The sequence below is a fragment of the Elephantulus edwardii genome, unplaced genomic scaffold, assembly GCF_000299155.1.
Source record: "Elephantulus edwardii isolate Elephantulus edwardi_28Jun2011 unplaced genomic scaffold, EleEdw1.0 scaffold00045, whole genome shotgun sequence".
Classification (NCBI taxonomy): domain Eukaryota; kingdom Metazoa; phylum Chordata; class Mammalia; order Macroscelidea; family Macroscelididae; genus Elephantulus; species Elephantulus edwardii.
This window is the reverse complement of record NW_006399795.1, coordinates 9,417,228-9,427,442: the sequence shown is the minus strand read 5'-3', so window position 1 is coordinate 9,427,442 and position 10,215 is coordinate 9,417,228. Positions and strand designations below refer to the sequence as shown.

General features: G+C 45.6%; 1 protein-coding gene across 2 annotated transcripts in view; it reads left to right on the top strand.

Moving 5' to 3' along the window:
• Positions 1-4,377: 4,377 nt before the first annotated feature.
• The window catches only part of KCNAB2 (potassium voltage-gated channel, shaker-related subfamily, beta member 2), a 79,086-nt gene continuing 73,248 nt past the window's right edge, over positions 4,378-10,215 (top strand). Inside the window, exons 1-2 of one of the 2 annotated variants that reach the window (XM_006885802.1) lie at positions 4,387-4,463; positions 5,608-5,649. In XM_006885802.1, the coding sequence (XP_006885864.1) occupies positions 4,387-4,463; positions 5,608-5,649 (119 nt within the window). Of the gene's footprint in view, positions 4,464-5,607; positions 5,650-10,215 lie in introns of both variants that reach the window. The other variant, XM_006885803.1, reaches the window with a different exon arrangement.

Below are 10,215 nucleotides of genomic sequence, written 5' to 3'. Positions count from 1 at the left end.
TGTGCGGGGAGAAGGGTGCAACAATGAATGAATGGAATCCCAAAATCTCTGTAGATGTTCATTGAAATGAAAAATAAACAACCTAAATTTAAAAAAAAGAGTTGCATAATTAGATCTTAAAATTGTTGATTAAATATGCATCACCAAAGTCTGGGAGGCATCAACCATTAAAATATAGAAACATTTTTTGTTGAGAACAAATCCATCAATGTGCCATGTTCATAATCAACTGGGTGGGGTTTTTTTAAGTAAAATTTTTATTTTATACTGGTTTACTTATACAATTTATATGCTTTGTTTTTCACAGCAGGTCTTTCCCATTCCCTTTACCCATCCCTCCTTCCACCCATCAAATTGTGAGACCCTATGATAAGCCATCTCCCCACCCCCGCCCATTCTCAGTCCTCTGCTCCCACCCTCCCCCTCCTTTGATGCATTAATGATCATATACAGTATTTGTCCTTATGGGACTGGTTTTGTTCACTTAGCATAATGCTCTCCAGTCCCTCCCAAGTTAGGTAGTGATTTACAAAATTATTGCTCCTTCATGATACATTGCATTCATAATGTGAATGTAGCATAATCTCTCAATCCGTTTGATTGTGGTTGGACATTTGGTCTGTTTCCATGTTCTTACAATGGTGAATAACGCTCCCATGAATATTGATATACAAGTCTCCATTTGTGCCTGAGTTCTCATTTTCTCAGGGTATATTCCAAGCAGTGGAATAGCTGGGTCTTATGGAATTTCTAGTCCATATTCAGCTTTTTGAAGAAGGGCCAAACTGCCTTCCAGAGTGGTTGTACTATTTTACAATCCCACCAACAGTATCTGAGAGTTTCTATCTTAACACATCCACTCCAACATTTATTACTTGCTGTCTTGTTAAACCATTGCCATTGCTACTGGAGATGGTATCTCATTGTGGTTTTTATTTGCACCTCTATTATTGCCAGTGATTTTGAGCATTTCTTCATGTGTCTGTTGGCCATCCAGGTATCTTCCTCTGTGAAAAGTCTTTCTATGTCTTTTGCCCATTTTTTAATTGTGTTATCAGTCTTTTTCTTGTGGAGGCCCTATATGATTCTGTAAACTTTTAACATGAGACCTTTGTCTGACATGTTTTTCCCCAATCATCAGTAGGTTTTCTTTTCATTCTGTTCGGAAAAATTATTTATGCACACAGGGATTTAATCTTTAGAAGGTCCCATTCATCAATGTTATCCTCTCCAAGTTGTGCATTTCTGGCTGTATTTGGCAGTCTCTTTATACCATAGAATAGGCCATCTAAACTTGTTCCCAGTTTATCTCTGATGAACTTTTTGGTTTTGGGCTTTATTCCCAGGTCTCTGATCCACCTTGAGCTGATTTTCATGTATGGTGTGAGAGATGGATCCTGTTTCAGCTTTCTACAGGTAGCAGTCCAATTTTGATAGGTTTTATTTCCTTGTCAAATGACAGTTGACCATAGATATCTGGGTCCATTTCTGAGTTCTCTGTTCTGTTCCATTGGTCTATGTGCCTGTCATTGAACCAGTACCATGCTGTTTTGGTTACTACCGCTGTATTGTAGGTTTTGAGGTCAAGGAGTGCTATGCCTCTCACTTCATTTTTGTTTTTCAGAAGTGCTTTGTTTATTTGGGGTCTCTTTCCTCTCCAAATAAACTTGACAATTTCCCTTTTGATCTCCTTGAAAAATGAATTTGGTGTCTATATTGGGGGTAGGATTGTCATTTTCACAATATCTAATCTTCCCATCCATGCACATTTTCCCATTTCTTTAGGTCTTTTATTGTGTCTTGCAGAAATGTTCTGTAGTTTTCTTTGTTCTGGTCTTTTGTGTCTCTAGTTAGGCTCACTCCCAAGTATCTCAGTTTGTGGTTGGCTATTGTACCCATTTGTGTTTTTTAAAAGAGTATTTGTGATGGCTAAATCATTGAACATACATAATTCAATCCCTTTCTTTCCACCTTCATTTCTGTCACCACGTCTGTACTTTCTGACTACCTTCCCTTCTTCAATGCTTTCAACTTTTACATTCAATCACAAGTTATCATTAATTCATCTTGATTGTATGTTTGGTCAATTTCAGATTGCAGAATGATATAAAAATCTTTCTTTTCCTCCTTTTTGGCTTTAGTTGTTGGTGCATATATTTGATTAATAGCCATATTAACAGGTCTCCCTTGTATGCATATGAATAGTATCACTCACAGCATTGTACTTCAGGTTAGAACTTGAAATTGTCTTTTATCAATGAATGCAACACCAAAGCTGCTCCATAGGGTTTGCCAAGACTATACTCTCTGTGAAAGTTGACTGCCGCGTCTTTCTCCTGAAGATCAGCTGGTGGATTTGAACCAATGACATTTCAGGAGCAGCCAAGCACCTTAACCACCATGCCAACAGGGCTCCTGTCGATGATTTAATCCTTCTAAAGTTTGAGATCTACTTGTTGTTATGTCCCATCAAGTGAAGTATGACTCATAGCGACCCTATGAACAACAGATCTGAACCCTGTCCTGTCTTGTGCCATCCTCATCATCTCTGACATACTTGAGCCCATTGCTACAGTCGTAAGCATGTTAATCCATCTCTTTGAGGGTCTTCTTCTCTTTTGCTGACTTTTCCTAGCATGATGTCTTTTTCTGGGGAATATCCCCATCTAGCAATGTGCCCGAAGTATATGAGACAAAGCTTTGCCATCCCTGCCTCTAAGGAACATTCTAGCTACACCTTCTCAAAGACTTATCTGTTTGTTCACTTGGTGGTCCATGGGATATTTACTACTCTTCTCCATCACCACAACTCAAAGGCATCCATTTTTATTCTATCATTCTTATTCATTGTCCAGCTCTCAAATCACAACAAACTGTGGATCATAAGAAACTATGTTTAACATTCAGAAGAATGAAGTGAGAACTACTAGATTAAGACCAAAAAAGGCATGGTACCTTGGTCTGTCCATTTGCAGTACAGAGGTAACTCATGGTTGCTGTGATGCTAAACACTGTGACACTGATGTATCAAATACAATAATGGTTACCCATGGTGGACAGTGTTTGGCGGAGCTCCCCGATTAAAACAAGCATGGAAGCAGGAGTGGCATACACTTCAGAAATAGCTTGCCTCCAGAAGCTCTATGAACTCAGACAAACGATGAAAATTATCCACGTGTTCAGGTCTTTAGTTCATAGGGTCGCTATGAATCGTTTATGACTCAACAGCACTTAACAACAACATCAACCTTGGTATCAATTAAGATCATGTGAGTTAGTAGTCATTTTCTCCTTAGATTCTCTCCTGATCTGGGTGGCTACTGCAGAATGTCTCAGCAAATGCTCTTAGTCCGGAAATGGTGGGTGGCTCTGCTGATGGTCTTCCAAATGCACATGGCTAAGGGAATGAGAGCTTCTGGGAGGAACATCCTGGGTCCTCCCTAAGAAGCCCCAACTCACAGACAGAGACAGGCAGGAGATCTGAGCTGAGCCATATAGTCCAGCGAGGCTGAAGTGAACTGTCCCCAAGCAGAGCTGGTGGCTGGCATGTGCCAGCATCCCTGAGCTTTTGCCCCAAGATTCATTAGCTGCCGTCTGATTTGTGGCTGCTTAAATACAAGAGAGTGATGCACCGTCTTGTCCTGCATCGTTTTCCACATCACTGATGTGCTAGAGTCCATTGTGGAAGCCACCATGTATTTTGTAATGATTCCCAACCTAGAGGGCTCATCTTCCAGCACAGTGGTGATCCATATTCTGTTATCATCCGTGGTCTTTTCATTGGCTAGTTTTCAGAAGTAGATCACCAGGCCTTGCTTCCTGGTCTCCTCTGAACCCTTTCCACTATGAGTGACTCAGCTGGTATTAGAAATACTGTAGTGTTCTAGTTCCACTTCCAGCATCAGAACAACAGGCTAATAGCTGATAGTTCAGAAAGTCCACAGACCTCTGTGAGGCCATCATTGTGTATATTCGGGACGAAAGAAAAGTAGCCCTGAGAGTTCTGGAACAGCAGAGATGGGGACCAGAGGCTCTTCGTCAAGCGATGGATTGGCATGTGGTGACAATGGAGGAAGAACTTCTCCATGTCATTCAGCCAGCTGTCAGGTTCTTCAATGAATCCAGCCTTCAGAGAATCTGCATCGGAGCCAGGGCGTTGAGCTGTGTTGGGACCATGTCCCCATTGATCTATCTATTTGTCTGTCTGTCTCATTCGGGATGAACGGCGCACCCACTGAAACTCTTAGTGGTCTTTGTCGTCATAAACTGCTTTGCCAGGTTGAACTGGTCTTCTTAACCATCCCATGTCCTTCTCTGACTTTTTTTTTCTCTAGATCTTTTCCTACCTGATTAAGACAGAAGGTCGGGTCCAGTGAGGCCGACTCCATGTATCCAGAATCGACCACGGGCTCCCCTGCGCGACTCTCTCTGCGGCAGACCGGCTCCCCCGGCATGATCTACAGGTGACTCCCTCGTCCCGATCCCCACCTCCCAGGCCCCCTCCAGGGTCACCTGTCCCACCTCGGAGGAGGGGCCCCTACGTCCCTTTTCCTGCCCTTGGTCACAGGGAGGCACCTGCCTTCCCCTGGGCTGTGGTGTGCTCGAGTGAGCATTGTCCCGGGGACCTACAGAAGCTTGTCAAGGCCAAGGTGGAGAAAGGGGTGGGGGGGGGGGAGATTATGCATGATGTTGAGCCAAGGCTAGTGTAGACCCCTGCCTTGGCTCTGACTCTATTGAAACAATTCATTTGAGGGGAACAGAAGCCCTGAAATCAGCAGAGGAGACTTTCCTAAGTTGTACCCCCACCCCCAGCACCCTGGATGAGCGTCAGATCCTTGGCAGACATTTAGAAAACTGTCTGCCCATTTTGCATGTCTGTCAGGCTGGGGGCCTCCAGGTGCTCCTTGACCTCCTCTTGGTGGAAGACTCTTCCAAGTCCAGCTCTTTGTATTTCCACATGGGAAGTGGTCGGTGTTGAACACCAGAGCCCTCCATGCAGGAGGCATTTGAGAAGAGCCAGTGGCTTCGCAGGCAGCACCAACATAGCTGCCAGTCCCACCACCAAATACGGGGCCACAGGTGGTGTTGGGTGGGCAGACCTCTCTAGATTGTTGTTAGGCTCTGAGGCAGAGTAAATGTCTGCAGCAGCCTCCAGGAAAAGGATGTCTGGGCTCCTTTTCTGAGGTCTTGAAAAAGCTGGTTGTTTCCACCGTCACATGCAAAATGAAGCAGAGTGGTAGCCAGCGCACCTTGGTCTGAGGGCTTTCGGTCCTTATTCTAAAGCATGTTCTATGTGGACACTCAAGCACAGTGTCACCCAGAGGTTTGCCTTTTTCCCTGTTCTTCCCCTCCGTTTGATGAGCTCTGGAGTAAGGCCAGGCCAGATCAGGCAGATGAGGTGGTGTTCAGAACAGAACTGGCTCCCAGGCTCTGCCGCCATCGGCCACTGGGTGGCACTGCTGCAGAGCCTGTGGTACCTGGTCCCTTCCTTGCAGAGAGCTGGCAGAGAGGGGTGGGGCCCGCCGGTGTTGGAGATGGTTAATGCGGATTGTGGACCATCGTCTCTCTTTCCTTCCTTTTTTCTTTTCTCTCCATTGCTATCGGAAGTACTCGGTATGGGAGTCCCAAAAGACAGCTCCAGTTTTACAGGTAACAAGTCCTTCCTTTTCCCTAAAACCTGACAAACGAAGGCCAGGGAAATGGGTGGGAGGACCATGTAGGTCTCAGGTGTACGGGCACCTGGAATCATCTCAGAATTACTGTATTTTTCACGTGTAACATGCCCACATAAATAACATGCAAACATATAACTTGCATGGCATGCATCAGAGACCACCCTGGGAAGGGGGATTGCAGTGAGGGGGGAAAATGTTATTTGCATAAAACCAACGTAGAACACATTCATCCAGAAGATCCAGGCTCCAGTGACCTGTTGTCCATGGCAACACTCACCTAACGTTCTGGAAACGTCTCAATGAAAACAGCGTAGAGTAACTGCAATAATCTACTAAACATTTGGCCTAGTTTGAGCAAATGGGCTTCTGAAGTCTGCTTAGCTCTCCACCAAATCTGCCATCAGATCATCAATCATCAGGCAGCAGGGGAGACACTCTCCTGTGGCCATGGGTCTGTCTGTGCTTCTTAGATCATCCAAATAAAAGGCTAAGTGGCCAGCCCATTAATTCTTCTGTCCTCCTGCGGATTTGAGCTGATTTGTCGTCTGTAGAGTCCTCTCGTTAATCAAAAGCTCACACCTCCTCGGGGAGGTATGGTACTTGCTGTAACCTATCCCAGAGCCAGGGTGGATTTGCTATCTTTCCGATGCATCTCTCTGAATGGTGACAAATTAGCAAAGCAGGTGCCTGGTGAGCGGAAGGCTGTGCACAGAGGGATGTCAGGATGCCAGGCTGTGTCCCAGCGTTCAGGCTCGTCAGCTGTGCTCATGAGAAAGCCCCTTCTCTGGGCAGTCCCCGCTTCATCTGAAAAATAGATCCTCAAACCCCATACCTTCTTCCTTCTCAGAGCGTCTCTAACTCTAGAAAGCGACCTTAGTTGGTGTTTTCCTCCCGCTGGAAAAACGGCCATCTGCAGGCTTGTGGTGTGGTACGCTGCCGGCCTTTGAACTATACAGGGAATGGGTGCAGCCTTGGTGCCAGGTCGCAGGACTAAGCTTGTATGTCTTGGCATCTCATTGCAGGAGGTCACAGTCTGTCTGTTTTATGCTTCTGTCGAAAGCAGCCCCCAGCATTGTGCATGCCCACAGGCGGCCAAGCTGTGAGACACCAACCTCTGGCGCCACCAAGGAGGCTCGGGCAGGGAGTTCTAATGGCCGTGCTGCCTCTCACTTGGCTCCGTCCTTCCCTTCGCCTTGGTGCCACCCAGGGTGACCATGGCCGGCAGACTCGGGCTAACATACGTCACTGCTTCAGGGCCTCCTATGATGTCTCGTTCACTGTCCTTCTTGTTAGGTGCCCTCTGCCTCGTAGTGATCTTAAGAACAAAACACTGTCCGATCCTGTGCCAGCCTCACAGTCATTGCCAAGTTTAAGCCTATTGTTACAGCCAGCGTCAGTCTATTTCCTTGTGGGTCTTTCTCTATTTTGATTACTCTCCACTTTACCAAGCATGACCTCCTCCTCCTGGGCCTGGTCCCTCCTGATAACGTGTCCAGAGTACAAGAGATGAAGTCTTACCACCCTCATTTTTAAGGAACATTCTCTGTGGTTTTTTCCTCCAAGACAGATTTGTTTGTTCTTTAAGCAGTCAGTAGTCTTCAGTAGACGTATTGTACTGGGAAAATCTGCTTTCAAGGACCTCTCCAAAGTGCCAAAGAGCCTTTTAAAGATTAAGATGTGCCTGATCTAAACCTTGGTGTTGTTCAGTTGCTTCCTATGCATCTGAAAGTTGGACAGTGACTAAGGATAACAGAACAAGAATTGGTACCTTTGAATTGTGGTGTTGGAGAAGAGTCCTGAATAGTCGCTTTCCAAAAGAACAAACAACCCTATCTTGGAAGATGTACAACCAAAGTGCTCCTTGGAGACAAGGATGGTGAGACTTCATCTCTCGTACTTTGGTCATGTTGTCCAGAAGGGCTGGTCCTTAGAAAAAGACAAAATGCTGGGAAAGGGGGAAGGCAAGAGAAAGAGAGGAAGTCTGTCCTTAGGATGGACAGACAGTGACTGTAACAGTGGGCTTATGTATATTGGAGATTGTGAAGGTGACCTAAGATAGACAAAGACTCAGATTGTTGTTCATTGGGTCACCAGGAGTCATAGACGATGCAGTAACAAAAGCACCAACATTCTTCACCGACATAATTACATGCATCCATTTTTCTTCTGTCTTCCTATTTATTATCCAGCTTTCTCAAATTAGGTGATTGAAAAGACTACTGTTTGTTTAGACATACCTTGTTGTTGCTGGTTTTGTTCTTGTTGTTATTGTTGTTGTTGTATGCCATCGAGCCGACTACTGCTCATAGTGACCCTATCAATAATGGCTCTGAACCTTCTCCTATCCAGAGCCAACCTCACTGTCCTTGACTCCTGAGCCCATTGCAACAGTTACTGTCAGTCCATCTCGTCCATAGTCTTTCTCTTCTGCGCTGACTCTACCCTTCCAAGCATAATGTCCTTCTCCAAGAATTACCTTAGTCCTTAGTAAAGTAAGGCAGACCTTAGTCCTCAAAATTACACCTTTGCCTTTTAACACTGTAAAGAAGTCCCTGACAGCAGATTTGCCCCATACAAGGGTCATTTGATTTCTTGACTGCTGCTTCTGTGGGCATTAATTATGGGTCTAAGTAAAAGGAAATCTTCAACAATTTCAATATTTTCTGTTTATCATGAAGTTGCTTATTGGTCCAGGAGTGAGGATATTTTTTTTTCTCTGTGTTGAGGTGTAATCGTACTGGAGGCTGCATGCCTTCATTTTCATCAGTAAATGCTTCAAGTCCTCTTCACTTTCAGCATGCAAGGCTTTGTCATCTGCAGGTTACGGGTTATTAGTAAGTATTCTTCCAATCCCGCTGTCCTATTCTTCTTCATACAATCCAGCTTCTAGTTGCTCAGCACGTAGATTGAGTAAGCCACAAATGACCAAATCTTTGTCCTGAAATATTTGCCGTATAGGGTTTTGCCTGATGTACATCTATCTGAACTTGAACTTGAAAATTCTTTCATTGGACAGATGTATACAATGATATGTGGCATCCATCCCAGAAGGACTTGGCCTGTGAAGCCAGACTTGCGCTTGACCTGCAGCCTCAGAGAACCCTTCCTTCCACAGCAGGAAGAAGTGAGGCCAGATGAACAAGCAGAAAAGTCACAAGAGCAGGTCTGCCAGCTCAGTGACTTTGCCCTTAGAAAGTATAAGTCTGGTGTAACTGGAAGTGGCAGCCCCCATGCCGCTTGTTAGCCGTCATAACCCTGAGGACCCGGTGATTGTTCACCCTCTGGAAACCCTCAGAATGAGCTCATTCATCCCAGTGAAGTCTTCTCTGCACTAAGGATAAGCTTTATTGCAAAGACTCCTCAGCTCGGAAGACCTCCATCCGGTCCTTAACACCACACTTCCAAAGTTGATAGACTGACTCTCCTGCCCTTTGGATGTCCAGAGGGGTGGTTTCACGTAGACAGGTGGAGCTTTGGTGGTGGTGTCTGGGGGTGCAATCTGTATGTGTTCCTCTCACTGGGTACCACTCTGGAAGAGATGGTGGTGGTGTTAGTGAACATCCTCATCCCACAGGTGCTGACCACAAGCTCGTCAGTTGCCCTCCAGTTAACTCATCATAACCTTATGTGTAGCAGAATAGAACCAGGCACTGTAGGATTTTAAAGCACTTGATCTTTTGGAGGTGCCTTGGGAGATCACCAGGCTTATCTTCCAAGGCACTTCTGAGCGAACTTGAACGTGTAGCTTGTCTGTTAGTAGCCAAACGTGTTAACCATTTGCACCACCCAGGGACTATAATCTCTGGCTACTGGAATGGCTATTGAAGCCAGCCAGCCATGTTGAAACGATCTAACCGGGCAAAGGTGTTCAAGGAATGTGCCCTGTCCTCAGGCAACTTAGAGATACTACAGGAGCTGAGACCTTGTACCAATCAGCTCTCACCATGTATCCCCATTGCTTCATAGCAAACAGACCCTAAACTCATTATGTGCTATCGTGTTGAAACCAACCCATAGCTGACCCTCTGTCAGGTTTTCAGAGGTAGTAAATCACATGGGAGGAGACTGCTCATCCTTCTCCCACAGAGCAGCTGCTGGATTCGAACTGCGTGCCTTTGGGATTGCAGCACAGGCCACCAGAGCTCCCTTCTAAGCTCATAGCAGACACCAATTAGTGTTTCTTTCTGGCTGGGACATCTGTGGATGAGTGAGGATAGGCTCATCTAGACTGAGCTTGGTTGCATTTATCTATCCAGGCTATGAGTTGGGTCTTTGTGTGCTTAATCTTTCTTTACTGGTGGCATGGCATCCCTGGGTGGTACGTACAGTAAACATATCCTCTGCTAACTGAAAGGTTGAAGGTTTGGGTCTGCCTAGAGGGACCTCAAAAGAAAGGCGTGGTCATCTGCTTCCCCGATAGTGGCCACTGGAAATCCTAGGAGACACAGTTCTTCTCTGAGATAATGTGGTCACCATGAATTGGAGTGGACTTAGCAGCAACGGAGGTGGTGGTGGTGGTCGTGGTGGTCGTGGTGGTGGA